The 24,693-nt window shown below is 47.5% G+C and overlaps 1 protein-coding gene across 2 annotated transcripts in view; it reads left to right on the top strand.

Annotated features, from left to right (window-relative positions):
• LOC118402509 (uncharacterized) overlaps nucleotides 1-24,693 on the top strand; it is a 171,700-nt gene that overhangs the window by 34,771 nt on the left and 112,236 nt on the right. For both annotated transcript variants that reach the window (XM_052476577.1, XM_052476575.1), the window contains exons 2-4: nucleotides 7,815-8,109; nucleotides 10,451-10,570; nucleotides 12,249-12,416. In XM_052476577.1, the coding sequence (XP_052332537.1) occupies nucleotides 7,815-8,109; nucleotides 10,451-10,570; nucleotides 12,249-12,416 (583 nt within the window). The remainder of the gene's footprint in view (nucleotides 1-7,814; nucleotides 8,110-10,450; nucleotides 10,571-12,248; nucleotides 12,417-24,693) is intronic.

Genomic DNA, 24,693 nt, shown 5'->3' with positions numbered 1-24,693 from the left:
CCAACACAAGATTTACTGAACATTAGTATCACCACCAACACAATATATGCTAAACTCAACTTCCACCACCACCACAATATATACTAAACTCTACTACCAGTATGCTAAACACAACTACCACCACTACCACAATATATACAAAACTCTACTACCAGTATGCTCAACACAACTACCACCAACAACACCACAATATATACTAAACACTACTACCACCACCAACACAAGATATACTAAACACTACTACCACCACCACCACAATATATACTAAACACTACTACCACCAACAACACCACAATATATACTAAACACTACTACCACCACCAACACAAGATATACTAAACACTACTACCACTATACTAAACACTACTACTAGTATAATAAACGCTTTTTCAACAGCCAGCACACGATATACTAATCACTTCTACCACCAACAACACATAACATACTAAACACCACTACCACCACAAACACAATATGTTTTAAACACTACTACCACACAATATATACTATACACTACTACCACAGCCAACACAATATATAATAAACACTACTACCACCACTAACATAAGACATTGTAGACTCTTCTACCGTATACTAAACACTACTACCACCTCCAACACAAGATATACTAAACACTACTACCACCACCAACACAATATATACTAAACACTACTTCCACCACCAACACACTATATAAGATACACTACTTCCACAGCCAACACAATATATACTAAATGCTACTACCAGTATACTAAACACTACTACCACCGCAAACACAATACATACTAAACACTACAACCACTATAGTAAACACTACTACCACCACCTACACAAGATATACAAAACACTACTACCACCACCCACACAATATATACTAAACACTACTACCACCACCAACACAATATATACTAAACACTACTTCCACACTATATACACTACGGGACCCTGGATGACAGATCAGCCTGGAGGAATGAGCTCATTCCAGGACCCGGGACCGGACTGGATTAGGGATAAACAGTCGGTTAGCCTGGCCCCCTTCAGGTCCAGGCTGGGGGTGTTGTGCCTCACGGAACAGGTTCTCAATACCCCAATCCACAGTGGCATCTTGGCATGAGGTTGAGAGAATGCTTTCAGAGGTCGAGGGTGTGGCAGGGGAACTGTATAGGCGGGGGAGGGTGTCAGGCTTCACATTCTTTGATCCTGGGAGGTAGGAGATGGTTAAGTTAAATCTGGTGAACAGGAGGGCCCACCGGGCCTGCCTGGAGTTGAGGCCTGCCTGGAGTTTTTATGGTTTGGTCCAGACGAGGAATGGCTGCTCTGCTCCTTCCAGCCAGTGCCTCCACTCTTCCAATGCCATCTTGACTGCCAGGAGTTCTCGGTTGCCAACATCGTAGTTCCTTTCAGCATGATTGAGACAATGGGACTGGAAGGCACAGGGAAGAAGCTTCTGGTCCTGGGCAGATTGCTGGGACAGAATGGCCCCACTCCAACATCCGAAGCATCCACTTCCACCACAAATTGAAGCGGGGGGTCCGGATGGATGAGGATGGGTGCTGTTGTGAACCGATGCTTCAGGTCCACAAAGGCTTTGTTGACAGCTGGAGACCATTTGAACGGTACCTTGGGACAGGTGAGTGCCGAGAGGGGGGCCGCCAGGGTGCTGTAGTCCCGAATGAAACGGCGGTAGAAGTTTGCAAAACCAAGAAACCGTTGCAACTGCACCTTGGATATTGGTTGAGGCCAATCCACCACTGCATTCACCTTTCCAGGATCCATCTGAACATTGCCCTCAGCAATAACATATCCCAGAAAGGTGATTGTAGAGCAGTGGAACTCACACTTGTCGGCTTTCACGAACAGTTGGTTCTCCAGGAGGCGCTCAAGGACCTGTCTACATGAAGAACATGTTATTGTGCAGAAGAAGGCCGTGCTGCCTCAGAGTCAATGAGCACTCAGAGAGACTGTGATTGGTCTCCCCACAGGACAAGAGCAAAAAAGGGTGTGAGGGTGACGGAACTCTGAATCTGAACTCCCAGGCCTCCTTTCTCCCAGAATCCGGAGACTCAATTACCTTTCTCACTTCTGCCATGAATTCCTCCAGATGACCACAAATGGCAGATTGTTGCTCCCAAACTGCCGTAGCCCAGGAGAGCGCCCTTCCTGACATTAGCGTAATAATATACTCTATCTTCGATCTGTCTGAAAGAAACAAAGATGGCTGTAGCGAGCACTGGGAAAAAAAATCTGTCAGGTACCAGGATTTCCCGAATACCTCTCCGGAGGAGGGAAAAGGGGTTCTCGGGGAGCCGGGATAGGCTGTACAGAAAATTACTGAGTGATTGCAGTTTTTCAGAGGTAGCAGGCAGCCTCTGAGCTAACTCCCTGATTTGCTCCATAATAGCCTTTAACCCATGGTCCTGGCATTCCATCAAGGATCTGAGCCCTTCCAAAAGGCCCTGTACCAACTCCTCATGTTTCTTAATGGTGGCTCCCTGCAGGGAGACAGCATGGCAGAGCTGGTCCAAGTCTGCTGGGTCTGGCATGGCCAGTTCGTACTATCATGACACAAGGCGAAACTCAGATGCAGACACAGGAGGCAGATGGTTGGAGTCTTAAAATGTTTATTAATCCAAAGGGATCCAAAGGGTAAAATAAGCGACACCTGGAGGGGGTGGAGACAATCACAGGAACAGGTGAATCAGATCAGGGCATGACAGAATAAGGCTTGAAATTACTTATGTTCTTTCTAAATATACTAAAATCAAATTATAAAACCACTAACTATAAGATTTCACATTCCTTATAACTAACTGTAAAATACATATTTGTATGTTTGGTGTGCAAATTGTCTACAGGTCTCTCTTGATCAAAAGGTCTGCCCCTGTCATGTCTACTCCCGCTTCCCCACTACGGAGCTTAACATTGCCAGTTTACTAATAACTGGCTCTGTCTACCATCATTACGCACACATGGCACAATTGTTACGCGCACCCGCACCTCAGTATGAGACTCACCTGTACTCCATCAATTCACTGATCACCTCCCCCCCATATCTGTTACTCTCTTTGGTTCATTCCCCAGGCAGTATTGACTATGTGTTTCATGTCCAGACGCTACTATTGTCTTGTATTGTTCCATGTTCACTATATTATTAAACTCACCACCTGCACCTGCTTCTCGACTCCCAGCGTCTGCGTTACAGCATACTGCCTCGACAAATGAGGCAGCAGGAAATCAGGACATCTCCGAGAGGGTCGACGAACAGGGATACCTACTTCTTCAACACCACGACAAGCTGGCACAACTAGGGAAGGCTATGGAAGAGGTTCTTCACAGTCTTCAACATCTCAATCATACCCAAGAGGCGTTGCCTTCAACTAGCGAAGGATACTCTGCCACCAGTCGACCCAGCGAGCCATCACACCAGTTTATTCAGCAGTCCCCCAGGTCAGCGATGCCCGTTTGTCCCTCCCGTAAAAATATGACGGAACACCATCTAAATGCTGTGGCTTTCTACTCCAGTGTTCCCTCTATTTTGCGTACCATATGGGAGCAGCCACCACCGAGAGGTCCAAGGTTGCCACAGTAATTTCTCTGATGACTGGACGGGCGTTGGAGTGGGCTACGGCTGTCTGGGAGAGAGGAGAGGAGGAGCTGGCTTTGTATGAGGGGTTCATGGCTTAGTTCAGAGGTATCTTTGATCATCAACCGGAGGGCAGAGGAGGGGTGAGAGCCTACTCCAACTATGGCAGTATGACCAGACCACTGCAAAATAAGCGCTCACCTTCCGGACAGTAGCAGCATCCAGCGGATGGAATGAGCCGGCATACGCTATTCTGAAGATCACTGTGCAAGGAGGTCCTGACTAAACTGGCAAGTCGAGACAACAACCTCTCCTTGGACGCACTCATCACGATGGCCATCCATTTGGATAACCTACTTTGGGAGGGTCAGTACCCACATCTCTTCTCTTCCTCCCTCAGTGAACACTGTATCAGAGCCTGAACCTATGGAGGTAGGGGTCACACGTCTCCCCGCGGCGGAGTTACGTAATCTAGACGGAGACAGCTGGGGCTCTGTCTCTATTGTGGTCAAGAGGGACACAAGCTTCAGTAGTGTCTGGTACATCCCAACTCGGGATCCACGAGAGCAGAGGGACGGTCATGTGATCTTCCACCTCCGGGAGCAGGTGTGAGTATCTCATCCTAAACAATATTTTTGTGCCGATCACACTAGCTGGCTGTCCCACATGTACTGTTTCTACAGCACTATTGGATTCTGGTGCCATGGTACCTTTATTGACCAGATCCTTGCCTCCTCTCTGAGCATCACCTCATACCCGCTCTCCTCTCCGTTTCCCGGTTCAAGCCCTTAATAATCAGCCACTAGGATCCAGAACCATCACACACATCACCACGCCACTCACCCTCACCCTCACATTTTCCCCAGGAAAATATTCCCTTCTTCATCACTACTGCACCAGCTCACAAGATCTTTCTCGGCCTCCTATGGCTCCAACGCCATAACCCCACCATCTCATGGTCCAAGATGAGAATCACGGACTGGTCTCCCGAATGCCGGAGGAACTGCTTTCTCGCTCCCTCTCGAGTTGTAGCCCCTGTGGTCTGGGACGTAGATGTGAACATTCGCCAGGCTCTGGAGAGGGAACCCGCACCCACTACCTATCCTCCTGAGCACATCTACGTTCCCATGGGAATAAGCGAGAGGCTGTTGACCTGGGCACACACAGCTGTTGTCGCTAGACATACTGGGAACACCCATACAATTCAATCTCTCTCCGAAAAGTATTGGTGGCCCACCTTGGCGCAGGGCGTTATTCGCTACGCCAACTCCTGTTCATGTGTGCCCAAACTAAGTCCACCCGGCACGCTCCAACAGGGAAACTCCTTCCCTATTCCTGTGCCTCAGCATCCCTGGTCTTATCTATCCATTGATTTCGTCACTGATCTCGCATCTCACATCCTCTGATGGTTTCACCACCATTTTGGTGGTTGTGGATAGATTCTCGAAATCCTGTTGTTTTATCAATCTCTCTGGTCTCCCTACTGCTCTCCAGGTCACTGAGGCACTGTTCCAGTAGGTCTTCCGGCATAATGGCCTTCCGGAGTACATGATCTCTGACCATGGCCCCCAATTCACATCACGAGAATGGAGAGCCATCATGGAGAAGCTCGGGTCACGGTCAGCTTCACTTCTGGGTATAGGCCTCAGTCCAACGGGCAGGTGGAGAGCACACCGGTCACACCTTGTGGACTTCTTTACGTGCTGCTGTGCAGTTTGTTGCTAATGTTACTTTGCTCCCTCCCAAATGTACGGTTTTAACTTTTTAATTAGTGTTTAATATTTTAATTTTTTCCCCTCACTCAAATTGTTATTCAACTTTTTCACCCGGACGCTTTATCTGGACATGGTTCTACACGACCTCTACACCTGCACAGGATCGGTATATCTGAACATCACACCTGCGGGACGGGTACAGGATGGAGACAACAACTGCCTGAGTTACACCAGGAATGCACAATCCCTCCATCAGTGCTCAGACTGTCCAAAATAGGCTGAGAGAGGCTGGACTGAGGGCTTGTAGGCCTGTTGTAAGGCAGGTCCTCACCAGACATCACTGGTAACAACGTCGCCTATGGGCACACACCCACCATCGCTGGGCCAGACAGATTTGGCAAAAAGTGCCCTTCACTGACGAGTCGCGGTTTTGTATCACCAGGGGTGATAGTCGGATTCGCATTTATCATCGAAGGAATGAGCTTTACACCGAGGTCTGTACTCTGGAGCAGGATCGATTGGGAGGTGGAGGGTCCGTCATGGGCTGGGGCGGTGTGTCACAGCATCATCGGACTGAGCTTGTTATCATTGCAGGCAATCTCAATGCTGTGCGTTACAGGAAGACATCCTGTTCCCTCATGTGGTACCCTTCCAGAAGGCGCATTCTGACATGACCCTCCAGCATGACAATGCTTATTACAATGATCATTCTGTGCGTGATTACCTGCAAGACAGGAATGTTAGTGTTCTGCCATGGCCAGCGAAGAGCCCGGATCTCAATCCCATCGAGCACATCTGGGACCTAATAATAATAATAATATATGCCATTTAGCAGACGCTTTTATCCAAAGCGACTTACAGTCATGTGTGCATACATTCTACGTATGGGTGGTCCCGGGAATCGAACCCACTACCCTGGCGTTACAAGCGCCATGCTCTACCAACTGTGCTACAGAAGGACCACTAGGGACCTGTTGGATCGGAGGGTGAGGGCTAGGGCCATTCCCCCCAGAAATGTCCGGGAACTTGCAGGTACCTTGTTGGAAGAGTGGGATAACATCTCACTGCAATAACTGGCAAATCTGGTGCAGTTCATGAGGAGGAGATGCACTGCAGTACTTAATGCAGCTGGTGGCCACATCAGATACTGGCTGTTACTTTTAATTTTGACCCCCCTTTGTTCAGGGACACATTATTCCATTTCTGTTAGTCACATGTCTGTAGAACATGTTTAGTTTATGTCTCAGTTGTTGAATCTTGTTATGTTCAAACAAATATTTACACGTAAAACTTCCTGAAAATAAAGGCAGTTGACAGTGACAGGACGTTTATTTTTTTGCTGAGTTTATGTATAAACATAATGCATACAGAATTGTTTAGGTCAACTCGGCAGACACTCAGAGTGTAAACTTATAAAAAGGTTATATTTAGGCGCAAACACACATCCATGTGAATCGTTTACTCACTGGGAGGGGGCATACATCTATTTTTCCCATTAAAATGGGGATCTGTAAAATGAATGAATATTTTGATTCAGAGTGTCCTTTTTCATTTCATTTAGCGAATGAGCTTAGCTGTTGCCATGCAACAATGCTTTCAAGCGACCCCCACTCGCACTTTTCTTCTGAATTCACAATGTCACACTCTCTTGGAGTGGGGCTAATTTTGCACTCTTTTGTCAGGGTTCTTATTCCATCCACGTTTGAGCTGTAATGAGAATGAATGCTGATGTGCGGAGCGCATCCCCTGAGCAGGGCCATGGAGATGGAGATGGGGGGAGGCGGATCCTTCTTTTACTATCCTGCTCCGCTTGAGAGAGCCCTAGCCACCAGCCAGCCAACCAAGGCTAAGCCAGCCAGCAGCAGTCAGGATCAAGACTGCATGTACCCTGCCTTCCTTAATACACTCTCAGTAGTTGGGAAATAATTGATTAGGCCTCAACTTATTACGTGTTCAATTTTCTACGTTCATGAATCGTTGCAGCAGTAGGGAACTGTATTTCACAGATTGATGAGCTTTCAGAGACAACTGTTTGTGAGAATAGCAGGCCTCGTTAAGCTGGTGCATTACTATGGATATTGCGATTATGATGATCCTAGTTCAGGGCCATTTTGTAAGTGTTTCAGTGTTCTTGTCCTTAGTCCTCAAGCACTGTGTATAATCACTGTATAATCACAGTGTATAATCGCTTTGTATAGTCACAGTGTATAACCACAGTGTATAATCACTGTGTAGAATCACTGTGTAGATTCACTGTGTAGAATCACTGTGTAGATTCACTGTGTAGAATCACAGTGTAGCATCACAGTGTATAATCAGTGTGTATAATCAGTGTGTATAATCACTATGTATAATCACTGTGTAGAATCACTGTGTATTGTCACTGTGTATAATCACTGTGTACAATCACTTTTATTTCTCTTTGATTTATTCTCTTTTATTTGATAAATTATATCTCTTCCTCTATATATCTCCTTCTCTCTCCCTCTCTCTTTTTTTCTCTCACTCTCTCTCAGCTGCACACTGACATGGACAGAGGTGATGGACGCACCAAGTACTTGCTGCGTGGTGAGGGGGCGGGGTCGGTGTTTGTGATTGACGAGAAGACAGGCAACATCCATGTCACCAAGCCCCTGGATCGTGAGGAGAAGGACGAGTACCGCCTCATCGCTACAGCAACCGACCGGCAGACCGACCGGGCCCTGGAGCCATCATCCACGTTCATCATCAGAGTACAGGACATCAACGACAACCCCCCTCTGTTTGAAGAAGGGCCCTACAGCGCCACCGTGCCTGAGATGGCCAACATAGGTACTGAGGCCGAGGAGCCGTTGTCTGTTTAATCTGCTGTTTTATCAGCTACTGTCTGCTTCCATTTTATTAATAATATCATCCATTTTGATGTGGGCTTGCTTTCCAAAGCTCAGTCCCAGACTGAGTTGTTCAGTCAATCATGGTTTCAATATTTACCCGGGATGAAATATTTACCAAGGTACTTTTCAAAATGCACAGTGGGTTTCTCTGAGATTAATAGATAGCGGAGCCATGAAAGTATTTTTAAAGATCTGTTACATAAAACTGGTCATATCTTCCACCATCAATGCAACAGTGGTAATAAGATAATGATAGTAGTCACAATAACACACAGTCAGCCTGTCGAAGAGATTGGTTGAGATGTCTTTCATCATCTCACTTTCACTATGATTTCAGTTTTCTTCCCTTGATTTGCTCGAAACAACTTGTGTGATGTGAATTTCATCCCCACGGTTAGTTTTAAGTGGATACTAGGATATGGTTTCTATAGCTACTATAGCCGTACAGTATTTCACATGGAAAGAAATCACTATGGTATTCACCCAGGGTATGAACGTCTCAGTGCCAGGCAGTGTGAATAGAATTTTGCTCCATTCACTGGTAATACATCTGTCTGAATGTATGATCACTACAAATTGTGACTGTGCTATATCACCAAGACAGACTGTAAATCAATAGATTTCTCTCTCTAGTGCTTGTTGTGTCAACCCTAGTCAACCCTTGTTTGATCTGTCTATCTGATCATTATTTTACTGCCTCATGCATCAAAACATTTGCTTCTCTCACTCTCCCTTTCTCTCTCCATCTTCCATGTGACATGTTTTTTTTTGTACATGTATAACTCGCTATTTTCGTTGGGACAAAGCTATCTCCATACTTCCATTTGTTTGTATGGGTTACCTTCAGACGAGTCCCATGACACATGTGGGGGCCATAGAGAAAAACGGAACACCTTTGTGTTCGAGAGAGTCTCCCCTTTCTATCGTGGGGTCATATTAGTTACAGCAACAAAAAAACGCTACAGGTGATTTTCGGGATGTTTCAATGGTCTGACAAACACAGCTGTAGCTCGGTCACCTTCCATCGCAGTTGTGGAAGGCCAACATCATCGGATGTGGTGGATTGAGATGCAGCCCATGCAAAAAACTGATATCTCTAGCTGAAACTGATGGATTTTGATGGAGATTTTTATATTATGTTACTTAGACTAATGCACAGGTGCATCACTATGGTCTTTTAACTACGTGTTTTTGATCAGTCATCAGACCCAGTCTCTCTCACTCCTCTCTCTCTCCCTCCCTCCCTTGCTTTCTCTCCCAGTGACACTGTCGGGGCTTTGATGTCAGAAAACAGCAACAGCTGCTCCCACAAATCCCCTCTTCCCTCAAAGCTTGTCAGCCCAGTGCCCCATGGGAAACATAGTTCTTCTTTCCAAACTATATATATATATATTTTTTTGCAACAATTTCAATATCACACATAAAGCTGACGGTCTTTGATTTATTTGGTGGGAAAAAGTGTCCATATCTGTCAGGAGAGGCAGGGATTCATGACATGAGGGAGTCAGGGGGGAGACAAGGGGGGCAACCGACAGACAGAGAGATTGAGAGGGAGCCAAAGGGAATTGTGACAGAGATGAAGAGAAATGAAGTGAGAAGAACAGAATGGAGAGAGAAAGAAGGTGTGCAGCAGGGGAGAAGGAAAGTGAATAAAATATGTGTCACACTGCTGCCGAAAGAGAGTGAATGGGGTGAAAGAGAGAGAGAGAGAGAGAGAGAGAGAGAGAGAGAGAGAGAAAGAGAGAGAGAGAAAGAGAGAGAGAGAGAGAGAGAGAGAGAGATAGCAAGAGAGCAAAGAGAGAGAGAGAGAGGGAGAGAGAGAGAAAGAGAGAGAGAGAGAGAGATAGCAAGAGAGAGAGAGAGAGAGAAAGAGATAGCAAGCAAGAGAGCAAGAGAGAGAGAGAGGGAGAGGGAGAGAGAGAGAGAGAGAGAGAGAGAGAGAGAGAGAGAGAGAGAGAGAGAGAGAGAGAGAGAGAGAGAGAGAGAGAGAGAGAGAGAGAGAGAGAGAGAGAGAGAGAGAGAGAGAGAGAGAGAGAGAGAGAGAAAGAAAGAGATAGCAAGCAAGAGAGCAAGAGAGAGAGAGAGAGAGAGAGGGAGAGGGAGAAAGAGAGGTGGGGGTTGTCAGCTAGCCAGTCAATCAGTCAGTCAGTCAGCCAGTGTGTATTTGGCTCTCTGGCAGTGCTGAGTTAATGTACTGCTGTGTCCAGTCAGTGTGTGTGTGTGTGTGTGTGGTATGCTGTTTTATTAACACTCCTCTGCTCTCTCCCCTCCTCCCTCAGGTACTTCTATAATCCAGGTGACAGCGACAGATGCTGACGACCCAACCTATGGGAACAGTGCCAGGCTGGTGTATACACTTGTGCAGGGACAGCAGTTCTTCTCTGTGGACCCACAGACAGGTGAGTGCCTCTTGTTCTCCACTTAGTGTGCATGCATTCCCTCCCTGCCTCTCTGCTCCCTCCCTCCCTCCCTCCCTCCCCTCCTCCCTCTCTACTCTCTCCCTCTCTGCTCCCTCCCTCCCCCTCCCTCCCTCCCTCCCTCCCTCCCTCCCTCCCTCCCTCCCTCCCTCCCTCCCTCCCTCCCTCCCTCCCTCCCTCCCTCCCTCCCTCCCTCCCCCTCCCTCCCTCCCTCCCTCCCTCCCTCCCTCCCCCTCCCTCTCTCCCTACTCCCTCCCTCCCTCCGCCCTCCCTCTCTGCTTCCTCTCCAGCCAACCATTTCCTTCCGTTACAAGTCTCTTTGCAGTGTGTATCCCCACAGCTCTGTATTTCTCGCCCTTCTCTATCCCTATCCCTCCTTCAACCTCTCTCTCAGTCCCTCACACTCTGTCAGACTTGCCCATTCCTCTCTATCTACCCCCTCCCCATATCCCTTTCTCTTACCTCCCTCCCATTTGCCCCACGTCTCGTTTCCCCTATTCCCTCTCTCTGTGTGCCCTCCTGCTCCTTCTCAGTTAATCCAGTACAAGCTGGCAGAAATGTATTCAGACTGCCAGAGTCTATGTGCATCCAACAAACTGCAGCAACCGCCTTAAATTATATTTTTTTGAAGGCGGAAAAACAAAAAGATGTCTGCTCAAAGGGAGATGTCAGGAAAGGTTTGCGAGAGATTAAAAAGGCTCAAAGGACCTGTCTCTTCACTAAAATATACTGTGTGTTTCGGGGGGCTTTGGTGTCAACCCAGGCAGATGGGAAAGTCTTCTGCACACTGCCTGAGAGGAAACCGTGGGCATTTCAAACATCACATTTCGTCCTCTGTTGCCTCACTAGGTGATTGACAGCCTGCAAGCTAGTAAACACTGCATTTTATACCGTATGTTTACTGTACGAGTGTGTCGCCTAGTTAGGCATTTTGAAGTCTGTTTGCTGAGTGAGTGTGTGTGGGCATATGTGTGTACTAGTTGGATTTACTCTATTTGTCGACAAGGGGATATTATAGGTAGACAGCGTCTGCGATGCCGTTATTGAATTCTGATGCAATTTAATGAATTGTTGGAGGCACTTCTGGTATGAGTGAAGAGGGTTCTGCTGGTGGGGTTTGTATGCTAATTGGGTATATTATCCTAATTCTGCACAGCGTATGTTAACTGAAGCTCTCGTCCATTAGCAGGGTTTGCATGCAGAGCCGGTCCACTCTGTTCGCTCTCTTCATTTAAAAAGGTCTCATTCTACACACACACACACACACACACACACACACACACACACACACACACACACACACACACACACACACACACACACACACACACACACACACACACACACACACACACACACACACACACACACACACACACGCATCCCAGAGCCACATCACATTTGCTCAGGTATTGATGCTGGTTGCTTGTTAATTCCCTTCATATACCCCATCATAGCCTCATATTTTCACTAGCTTTACAAGAGCATACATTATTTCAAGGTGATTTAGCTACCTTGGCTGCCAGTCTCCTGGTTTGGCCGGGTTTGGTGAGCACAGCTAGAGGCAGCCTCTGTATGTGAAGCTGAATCAGGTCATTCTGCATAGTGGAAATGATTGATCTTGAACTACCGTATGTCTTTGGTGTGTGTGTTTTTCCAGGTATCCTGCGTACAGCAGTGCCTGATATGGACAGAGAAACCCAGGACCAATACCTGGTTGTCCTGCAGGCCAAGGACATGGGGGGCCATCTGGGAGGTCTTTCAGGGACCACTACTGTCACTGTCAGGCTGAGTGACGTCAACGACAACCCTCCTCGCTTCACCCAGAGTGAGTGACACTTACACACATATCACATGCACACATGCACACACACACCCACAAATCCACTCACAAATCCACCCACTGGGACGTGGTGAGGTTGGACCCAGGTGCAGAGAAGAGACCAGACGAGGAATCAGTGGTTAAGGATAAACATAATACTTTACTGAGAAACGGTAGCCACAGGATCACAGGACTCTTGTAAAAACAACTAACACTAAGTCTCGAAAACGCACTCATGAAACGACCGCACACGTTAAACAATTCAAGCTTCTGCAAAGGACAACAGAAAATACACCTCTTTTAACAGGGAAATCATAGTAAGTCCATTTGACTCACCTGAGTGTCGTTAACGTCTCTGGGACGGTCTGTGCCGCCCTCTGATGACAGGTGGAACCATGACACACACACACACACACACACACACACACACACACACACACACACACACACACACACACACACACACACACACACACACACACACACACACACACACACACACACACACACACACACACACACACACACACACACACACCTGTCCCTCCCACACACACTCTAAGAGATTTACTTCATCAATCAATCGCTCTAAGCTAGAAACACATGGGGCAGTTCCGGTGGCAATGGGCAGGGTTCTATACGGGCCACATCTACACTCAGGCTCCTTTGAAGCATCATAGGAGAAGGAGAGAGGGGACGAAAGAGGAGGAGAGGAGAGGAGAGATGAAATAAGAGGAGGCGAACCAATGGGGAAGTGCTGCCATTAAACCAGACTCATTCCTCCAGCCTGTTCATTGCAGTTAGTACCCCTGCCGCTGCAGTGTGACAGTTGGGGTTTAGGACAATACCAAAGCCAGGCTCCCCGCCGCTTTGCTCAATTACATACCGGGGCCTAAAAGACACTCACAATCCAACCTCTTTCTCCCAAAGTCAGTGCTGCTTACTATATTTCACATGGCATTTACCATTGGGGGAGAATTAAATAGGAATGAATGAACCAGATGTTGGTGAATAGTATTATATTCCCTAACAAGTTGTAATGGGATGGTTTGCGGGCAGCAACACAAATGTATTCTCTGACATCACGAGACTCATAAAAGCCTCCTGGGTTTTGCCTCCAATCCCTCCGCTCATGACTTTCTTCAAGGAGTCAAACGGTACTGTAGCGTTGTTACCATATGGCAGCTTTGATAGCTGTCAAGGTATGTCCTAACACCAAAACCTGACAACCTGTGGAGCTTGTGAACCCAGAAGGATATCGAGATCCACTGTATAAATTACACCCCTACAATGTTCTAGGAACCATATATGGGCTGCTCCTTAGCCAGGGCAGAACATTGATTCATAGCTCAGGGGCAGTTGGCTGGGAAGATGTTCCACATGCGGACTCAGGTGCTCCGTATCCAATCTGGAGTTTTATGCACTTTTAAACGCCTTGGCTGCCAAGGGGAGTGGAGACGCAGCCTGCGCCCGGGTGATGGATGGATTGGTAGATTGTCTGACAGATGACTACATAGGTAGGCCTGATAAGATCAGTGTCTTTTTTATGCAACAACGAGATGAGAGACAGCGATACAGAGAGGGTTTCATCATAAATATTACTCATTTATTTCCCCAGAGTGTGTGCCCGCTAATGAGAACATTTGACTTGGGAAGAGTTAGAGGGATGGGGGGGATGGTGAAAGACGGTAGGAAGAGAGAGAGAGGGAGAAAGAGAGAGGGGGAGGTAGAGAAAGACAAAAAAAATGAAGAGGACGAGGAAGAGATAGAGTCCTCCTTAGGGAAGGAGAAAGAGATAAAGACCAGAATGATAGTTTGACTGGAGATATGAAAGGACAGAGGGAATGGGCAGAACAGTAAGACGGAGGAGGTGAAACAAAGAATGGAACAGGGCACACAAAGACCGCCAGAAGGAGAGAAATCTATGGAATAAGGAGCGAGGGAGCGAGAGAATGGAGCAGAGGGAGGTAGGATGGTAATCACGGTAATTTGTCCTCTGAGGAAATGAGCGAGAGGAAAAGAAGAAAAGTATGAGTGGGTGAGGTGATGAAGTTGCAGGGGAGTGAGAATGGCAATGCATAACAGCTTAACCCTTTTGTGCACGCGTGTGTGTGTGTTTGTGTGTGTGTGTGTGTGTGTGTGTGTGTGTGTGTGTGTGTGTGTGTGTGTGTGTGTGTGTGTGTGTGTGTTCTTGAGTATGTAGCCTATTTGTGCCGTATATTACACAAGTACCTGTCAACACTCCATCTGTCTTGCTCAACCTTGCTCTCCACTCTTTCTCCTCTTAACACACAGGCACATGTGCGCACACACCCTATCTCAAATATGACTCACTAGCTAGCTTACCGTTATTGCATACATTGTACAAATGTATAAGAAGAATATCTACACGCACACATACACACACATGCTGATGTTTGGCAGCTCATCAAGTTGAGAGAAGGAGGCCGGGAGAGTGAGAGGTGACAGGCTTTGTTCATCTTCCTTCAGTGCCAACCTCATCCCCTGCTTTTCTTCTCTTTCCTCTCTCTCTCTCTCTCTCTCTCTCTCTCTCTCCCTTTCACCGTCTTTCACTCTCTCTCCCTTTCACTCTCTCCCTTTCACTGTCTTTCACTCTCTCTCCCTTTCACTGTCTTTCACTCTCTCTCTCTCTCCCTTTCACTGTCTTTCACTCTCTCTCCCTTTCACTGTCTTTCACTCTCTCTCTCTCCCTTTCACTGTCTTTCACTCTCTCTCCCTTTCACTGTCTTTCACTCTCTCTCCCTTTCACTGTCTTTCACTCTCTCTCCCTTTCACTGTCTTTCACTCTCTCTCCCTTTCACTGTCTTTCACTCTCTCCCTTTCACTGTCTTTCACTCTCTCTCCCTTTCACTGTCTTTCACTCTCTCTCCCTTTCACTGTCTTTCACTCTCTCTCCCTTTCACTGTCTTTCACTCTCTCTCCCTTTCACTGTCTTTCACTCTCTCTCCCTTTCACTGTCTTTCACTCTCTCTCCCTTTCACTGTCTTTCACTCTCTCCCTTTCACTGTCTTTCACTCTCTCTCCCTTTCACTGTCTTTCACTCTCTCTCCCTTTCACTGTCTTTCACTCTCTCCCTTTCACTGTCTTTCACTCTCTCTCCCTTTCACTGTCTTTCTCTCTCTCCCTTTCACTGTCTTTCACTCTCTCTCCCTTTCACTGTCTTTCACTCTCTCTCCCTTTCACTGTCTTTCACTCTCTCTCCCTTTCACTGTCTTTCACTCTCTCCCTTTCACCGTCTTTCACTCTCTCCCTTTCACCGTCTTTCACTCTCTCCCTTTCACTGTCTTTCACTCTCTCCCTTTCACTGTCTTTCACTCTCTCTCCCTTTCACTGTCTTTCACTCTCTCTCCCTTTCACTGTCTTTCACTCTCTCTCCCTTTCACTGTCTTTCACTCTCTCCCTTTCACTGTCTTTCACTCTCTCTCCCTTTCACTGTCTTTCACTCTCTCTCCCTTTCACTGTCTTTCACTCTCTCCCTTTCACTGTCTTTCACTCTCTCTCCCTTTCACTGTCTTTCACTCTCTCCCTTTCACCGTCTTTCACTCTCTCCCTTTCACCGTCTTTCACTCTCTCCCTTTCACCGTCTTTCACTCTCTCCCTTTCGCCGTCTTTCACTCTCTCCCTTTCACTGTCTTTCACTCTCTCTCCCTTTCACTGTCTTTCACTCTCTCCCTTTCACTGTCTTTCACTCTCTCTCCCTTTCACTGTCTTTCACTCTTTCTCCCTTTCACTGTCTTTCACTCTCTCTTCCTTTCACTGTCTTTCACTCTCTCTCCCTTTCACTGTCTTTCACTCTCTCTCCCTTTCACTGTCTTTCACTCTCTCTCCCTTTCACTGTCTTTCACTCTCTCCCTTTCACTGTCTTTCACTCTCTCTCCCTTTCACTGTCTTTCACTCTCTCTCCCTTTCACTGTCTTTCACTCTCTCTCCCTTTCACTGTCTTTCACTCTCTCTCCCTTTCACTGTCTTTCACTCTCTCTCCCTTTCACTGTCTTTCACTCTCTCCCTTTCACTGTCTTTCACTCTCTCCCTTTCACTGTCTTTCACTCTCTCTCCCTTTCACTGTCTTTCACTCTCTCTCCCTTTCACTGTCTTTCACTCTCTCTCCCTTTCACTGTCTTTCACTCTCTCCCTTTCACTGTCTTTCACTCTCTCTCCCTTTCACTGTCTTTCACTCTCTCCCTTTCACTGTCTTTCACTCTCTCTCCCTTTCACTGTCTTTCACTCTCTCTCCCTTTCACTGTCTTTCACTCTCTCCCTTTCACTGTCTTTCACTCTCTCTCCCTTGCACTCTCTTTCACTATCTCCCCAATCTCTTACCCTGCATCTCTCTCTTTATCTCTCTTTGTCTCTCTCTCTCGTCTCCCTTTCTCTCCCCCCGCTCTCCCTCTCTCTCCCTCTCTCTCTCTCTCTCTCTCTCTTTTTCTCTCTTTTTCTCTCTTTTTCTCTCTCTCTCTCTCTCTCCCCCAACCCCCTATCTCTCCCTCTGTTTGTCTCCCCCACATAAACCCCCAATGCCCCTAGTCACCCCATTCACACTGTCCTTTCACACTCCCCCATCTGTTCCTGTTTTAGAGCACCACAGAGAGCCAATCACTCTCTCTGATTGTTAAATAGAAGCATCCATGCGAGAATTCTCCCCTCTGTCCTAACAATCCGTCACAGTACCCTCCAGTCTGACCATAAACCTGCATGTATTAACCAACACTAATGCTCCCATCACACCATATATGTATTTTAGTAGCCTAGCTTGATGAGGGCCACAGAATGCTCCAGAGCGGTCTCAGTAAGTCTTCTGGCTTGTTCGTACAGCTCTGTAAAACTTATGACCGCAGATATCCTTTGTATGACACTAATGCTGCATAGGGAGACACTTGAGTTTTGATTGTTGCTATTTCAAACCATGTGCAGGGAACTGTCATTTAGTAGTTGGGTCAGTAAACCCATAGAAAATGTGTCCATATCAGTAAACATCACATATAGCAACTCAATTATCGACTAATGTGGTGGTGGCCACCATTGGTAGAATTTCCATCTCATCAGTGCTATACAATAGCACATAGCAACCCTTTGCTGTACAGTATACAACATTGCATCTACTGTCTTGCTCAATGTGACATTGAAAAGGCATTTGTGATTCGCCTGATCATATGCTTGAGCGTTATGTTGTATGGCATTGACAATGTAATCTGACTTAAAAAATAAGCTGATTAATGTATGTTTATGAAGCTGTAATGATCTGAGGAGACGCTACATTTAGCTGACTAATCCTTTTTTGTGTGAACATCCTCTTCCCATGTTCTTCTGCATCACCCAACTCCCATCTCTCTGCATCTTTCCAATGTGACCACCCAACTCCCATCTCTCTGCATCTTTCCAATGTGACCACCCAACTCCCATCTCTCTGCATCTTTCCAATGTGACCACCCAACTCCCATCTCTACTCTGCACCTTTCCAATGTGACCACCCAACTCCCATCTCTCTGCATCTTTCCAATGTGACCACCCAACTCCCATCTCTCTGCATCTTTCCAATGTGACCACCCAACTCCCATCTCTCTGCATCTTTCCAATGTGACCACCCAACTCCCATCTCTACTCTGCATCTTTCCAATGTGACCACCCAACTCCCATCTCTCTGCATCTTTCCAATGTGACCACCCAACTCCCATCTCTACTCTGCATCTTTCCAATGTGACCACCCAACTCCCATCTCTCTGCATCTTTCCAATGTGACCACCCAACTCACATCTCTCTGCATCTTTCCAATGTGACCACCCAACTCCCATCTCTACTCTGCATCTTTCCAATGTGACCACCCAACTCCCATCTCTACTCTGCATCTTTCCAATGTGACCACCCAACTCCCATCTCCACTCTGCATCTTTCCAATGTGACCACCCAACTCCCATCTCTCTGCATCTTTCCATGTGACCACCCAACTCCCATCTCTGCATCTTTCCAATGTGACCACCACCCATCTCTCTGCATCTTTCCAATGTGACCACCCAACTCCCATCTCTACTCTGCACCTTTCCAATGTGACCACCCAACTCACATCTCTCTGCATCTTTCCAATGTGACCACCCAACTCCCATCTCTCTGCATCTTTCCAATGTGACCACCCAACTCCCATCTCTCTGCATCTTTCCAATGTGACCACCCAACTCCCATCTCTACTCTGCACCTTTCCAATGTGACCACCCAACTCCCATCTCTCTGCATCTTTCCAATGTGACCACCAAACTCCCATCTCTACTCTGCATCTTTCCAATGTGACCACCCAACTCCCACCTCTCTGCATCTTTCCAATGTGACCACCCAACTCCCATCTCTCTGCATCTTTCCAATGTGACCACCCAACTCCCATCTCTACTCTGCACCTTTCCAATGTGACCACCCAACTCCCATCTCTCTGCATCTTTCCAATGTGACCACCCAACTCCCATCTCTACTCTGCATCTTTCCAATGTGACCACCCAACTCCCATCTCTACTCTGCACCTTTCCAATGTGACCACCCAACTCACATCTCTCTGCATCTTTCCAATGTGACCACCCAACTCCCATCTCTCTGCATCTTTCCAATGTGACCACCAAACTCCCATCTCTACTCTGCATCTTTCCAATGTGACCACCCAACTCCCATCTCTCTGCATCTTTCCAATGTGACCACCCAACTCCCATCTCTCTGCATCTTTCCAATGTGACCACCCAACTCCCATCTCTACTCTGCACCTTTCCAATGTAACCACCCAACTCACATCTCTCTGCATCTTTCCAATGTGACCACCCAACTCCCATCTCTCTGCATCTTTCCAATGTGACCACCCAACTCCCATCTCTCTGCATCTTTCCAATGTGACCACCCAACTCCCATCTCTACTCTGCACCTTTCCAATGTAACCACCCAACTCACATCTCTCTGCATCTTTCCAATGTGACCACCCAACTCCCATCTCTCTGCATCTTTCCAATGTGACCACCCAACTCCCATCTCTCTGCATCTTTCCTGCATCTTTCCAATGTGACCACCCAACTCCCATCTCTCTGCATCTTTCCAATGTGACCACCCAACTCCCATCTCTCTGCATCTTTCCAATGTGACCACCAAACTCCCATCTCTACTCTGCATCTTTCCAATGTGACCACCCAACTCCCATCTCTCTGCATCTTTCCAATGTGACCACCCAACTCCCATCTCTCTGCATCTTTCCAATGTGACCACCCAACTCCCATCTCTACTCTGCACCTTTCCAATGTGACCACCCAACTCCCATCTCTCTGCATCTTTCCAATGTGACCACCCAACTCCCATCTCTACTCTGCATCTTTCCAATGTGACCACCCAACTCCCATCTCTCTCTGCACCTTTCCAATGTGACCACCCAACTCACATCTCTCTGCATCTTTCCAATGTGACCACCCAACTCCCATGTGACCAAACTCCCATCTCTACTCTGCATCTTTCCAATGTGACCACCCAACTCCCATCTCTCTGCATCTTTCCAATGTGACCACCCAACTCCCATCTCTCTGCATCTTTCCAATGTGACCACCCAACTCCCATCTCTCTCTTTCCAATGTGCATCTCTCTGCATCTTTCCAATGTGACCACCCAACTCCCATCTCTCTGCATCTTTCCAATGTGACCACCCAACTCCCATCTCTCTGCATCTTTCCAATGTGACCACCCAACTCCCATACTCTGCACCTTTCCAATGTGACCACCCAACTCCCATCTCTCTGCATCTTTCCAATGTGACCACCCAACTCCCATCTCTCTGCATCTTTCCAATGTGACCACCAAACTCCCATCTCTACTCTGCATCTTTCCAATGTGACCACCCAACTCACATCTCTCTGCATCTTTCCAATGTGACCACCCAACTCCCATCTCTCTGCATCTTTCCAATGTGACCACCAAACTCCCATCTCTACTGCATCTTTCCAATGTGACCACCCAACTCCCATCTCTCTGCATCTTTCCAATGTGACCACCCAACTCCCATCTTTCTTTCCAATGTGACCACCCCAACTCCCATCTTTCTGACCACCCAACTCACATCTCTGCATCTTTCCAATGTGACCACCCAACTCCCATCTCTCTGCATCTTTGACCACCCACTCCCATCTCTCTGCATCTTTGACCACCCAACTCCCATCTCTACTCTGCACCTTTCCAATGTGACCACCCAACTCACATCTCTCTGCATCTTTCCAATGTGACCACCCAACTCCCATCTCTCTGCATCTTTCCAATGTGACCACCCAACTCCCATCTCTCTGCATCTTTCCAATGTGACCACCCAACTTCCATCTCTCTCCCAATGTGACCACCCAACTCCCATCTCTGCATCTTTCCAATGTGACCACCCAACTCCCATCTCTCTGCATCTTTCCAATGTGACCACCCAACTCCCATCTCTACTCTGCATCTTTCCAATGTGACCACCCAACTCCCATCTCTGCATCTTTCCAATGTGCAACTCCCATCTCTTGCATCTTTCCAATGTGACCACCCACTCCCATCTCTACTCTGCATCTTTCCAATGTGACCATCTCCCATCTCTTGCATCTTTCCAATGTGACCACCCAACTCCCATCTCTACTCTGCACCTTTCCAATGTGACCACCCAACTCACATCTCTCTGCAACTCCCAACTCCCATCTCTCTGCATCTTTCCAATGTGACCACCAAACTCCCATCTCTACTCTGCATCTTTCCAATGTGACCACCCAACTCCCATCTCTCTGCATCTTTCCAATGTGACCACCCAACTCCCATCTCTCTGCATCTTTCCAATGTGACCACCCAACTCCCATCTCTACTCTGCACCTTTCCAATGTGACCACCCCCATCTCTCTGCATCTTTCCAATGTGACCACCCAACTCCCATCTCTGCATCTTTCCAATGTGACCACCCAACTCCCATCTCTCTGCATCTTTCCAATGTGACCACCGAACTCCCATCTCTACTCTGCACCCAATGTGACCACCCAACTCCCATCTCTGCATCTTTCCAATGTGACCACCCAACTCCCATCTCTCTGCATCTTTCCAATGTGACCACCCAACTCCCATCTCTACTCTGCACCTTTCCAATGTGACCACCCACCCATCTCTCTGCATCTTTCCAATGTGACCACCCAACTCCCATCTCTCTGCATCTTTCCAATGTGACCACCCAACTCCCATCTCTCTGCATCTTTCCAATGTGACCACCCAACTCCCATCTCTACTCTGCACCTTTCCAATGTGACCACCCAACTCACATCTCTCTGCATCTTTCCAATGTGACCACCCAACTCCCATCTCTCTGCATCTTTCAATGTGACCACCAAACTCCCATCTCTACTCTGCATCTTTCCAATGTGACCACCCAACTCCCATCTCTCTGCATCTTTCCAATGTGACCACCCAACTCCCATCTCTCTGCATCTTTCCAATGTGACCACCCAACTCCCATCTCCACTCTGCACCTTTCCAATGTGACCACCCAACTCCCATCTCTCTGCATCTTTCCAATGTGACCACCCAACTCCCATCTCTACTCTGCATCTTTCCAATGTGACCACCCAACTCCCATCTCTACTCTGCACCTTTCCAATGTGACCACCCAACTCACATCTCTCTGCATCTTTCCAATGTGACCACCCAACTCCCATCTCTCTGCATCTTTCCAATGTGACCACCAAACTCCCATCTCTACTCTGCATCTTTCCAATGTGACCACCCAACTCACATCTCTCTGCATCTTTCCAATGTGACCACCCAACTCCCATCTCTCTGCATCTTTCCAATATGACCACCCAACTCCCATCTCTACTCTGCACCTTTCCAATGTGACCACCCAACTCACATCTCTCTGCATCTTTCCAATGTGACCACCCAACTCCCGTCTCTCTGCATCTTTCCAATGTGACCACCCAACTCCCATCTCTCTGCATCTTTCCAATGTGACCACCCAACTCCCATCTCTACTCTGCACCTTTCCAATGTGACCACCCAACTCACATCTCTCTGCATCTTTCCAATGTGACCACCCAACTCCCATCTCTCTGCATCTTTCCAATGTGACCACCAAACTCCCATCTCTCTGCATCTTTCCAATGTGACCACCCAACTCACATCTCTCTGCATCTTTCCAATGTGACCACCCAACTCCCATCTCTCTGCATCTTTCCAATGTGACCACCCAACTCCCATCTCTCTGCATCTTTCCAATGTGACCACCCACCACCCATCTCCGTGCTTCTACACCTGCATTGCTTGCTGTTTGGGGTTTTAGGCTGGGTTTCTGTACAGCACTTTGAGATATCAGCTGATGTACGAAGGGCTATATAAATACAATTTGATTGATTGATTGATCTCTACTCTGCATCTTTCCAATGTGACCACCCAACTCCCATCTCTACTCTGCATCTTTCCAATGTGACCACCCAACTCCCATCTCTACTCTGCGTCTTTCCATTGTGATCACCCAACTCCCATCTCTCTGCATCTTTCCAATGTGACCACCAAACTCCCATCTCTCTGCATCTTTCCAATGTGACCACCCAACTCACATCTCTCTGCATCTTTCCAATGTGACCACCCAACTCCCATCTCTCTGCATCTTTCCAATGTGACCACCCAACTCCCATCTCTCTGCATCTTTCCAATGTGACCACCCACCACCCATCTCCGTGCTTCTACACCTGCATTGCTTGCTGTTTGGGGTTTTAGGCTGGGTTTCTGTACAGCACTTTGAGATATCAGCTGATGTACGAAGGGCTATATAAATACAATTTGATTGATTGATTGATCTCTACTCTGCATCTTTCCAATGTGACCACCCAACTCCCATCTCTACTCTGCATCTTTCCAATGTGACCACCCAACTCCCATCTCTACTCTGCGTCTTTCCATTGTGATCACCCAACTCCCATCTCTCTGCATCTTTCCAATGTGACCACCCAACTCCCATCTCTACTCTGCATCTTTCCAATGTGACCACCCAACTCACATCTCTACTCTGCATCTTTCCAATGTGACCACCCAACTCCCATCTCTCTGCATCTTTCCAATGTGACCACCCAACTCCCATCTCTCTGCACCTTTCCAATGTGACCACCCAACTCCCATCTCTCTGCATCTTTCCAATGTGACCACCCAACTCCCATCTCTACTCTGCACCTTTCCAATGTGACCACCCAACTCACATCTCTCTGCATCTTTCCAATGTGACCACCCAACTCCCATCTCTCTGCATCTTTCCAATGTGACCACCCAACTCCCATCTCTCTGCATCTTTCCAATGTGACCACCCAACTCCCATCTCTACTCTGCACCTTTCCAATGTGACCACCCAACTCACATCTCTCTGCATCTTTCCAATGTGACCACCCAACTCCCATCTCTCTGCATCTTTCCAATGTGACCACCAAACTCCCATCTCTACTCTGCATCTTTCCAATGTGACCACCCAACTCCCATCTCTCTGCATCTTTCCAATGTGACCACCCAACTCCCATCTCTCTGCATCTTTCCAATGTGACCACCCAACTCCCATCTCCACTCTGCACCTTTCCAATGTGACCACCCAACTCCCATCTCTCTGCATCTTTCCAATGTGACCACCCAACTCCCATCTCTACTCTGCATCTTTCCAATGTGACCACCCAACTCCCATCTCTACTCTGCACCTTTCCAATGTGACCACCCAACTCACATCTCTCTGCATCTTTCCAATGTGACCACCCAACTCCCATCTCTCTGCATCTTTCCAATGTGACCACCAAACTCCCATCTCTACTCTGCATCTTTCCAATGTGACCACCCAACTCCCATCTCTCTGCATCTTTCCAATGTGACCACCCAACTCCCATCTCTCTGCATCTTTCCAATATGACCACCCAACTCCCATCTCTACTCTGCACCTTTCCAATGTGACCACCCAACTCACATCTCTCTGCATCTTTCCAATGTGACCACCCAACTCCCGTCTCTCTGCATCTTTCCAATGTGACCACCCAACTCCCATCTCTCTGCATCTTTCCAATGTGACCACCCAACTCCCATCTCTACTCTGCACCTTTCCAATGTGACCACCCAACTCACATCTCTCTGCATCTTTCCAATGTGACCACCCAACTCCCATCTCTCTGCATCTTTCCAATGTGACCACCAAACTCCCATCTCTCTGCATCTTTCCAATGTGACCACCCAACTCACATCTCTCTGCATCTTTCCAATGTGACCACCCAACTCCCATCTCTCT

Source organism: Oncorhynchus keta, chromosome 23, assembly GCF_023373465.1.
Source record: "Oncorhynchus keta strain PuntledgeMale-10-30-2019 chromosome 23, Oket_V2, whole genome shotgun sequence".
NCBI lineage: Eukaryota > Metazoa > Chordata > Actinopteri > Salmoniformes > Salmonidae > Oncorhynchus > Oncorhynchus keta.
The sequence above is the reverse complement of the archived record's forward strand: the minus strand, read 5'-3'. Positions and strand labels throughout refer to the sequence as shown.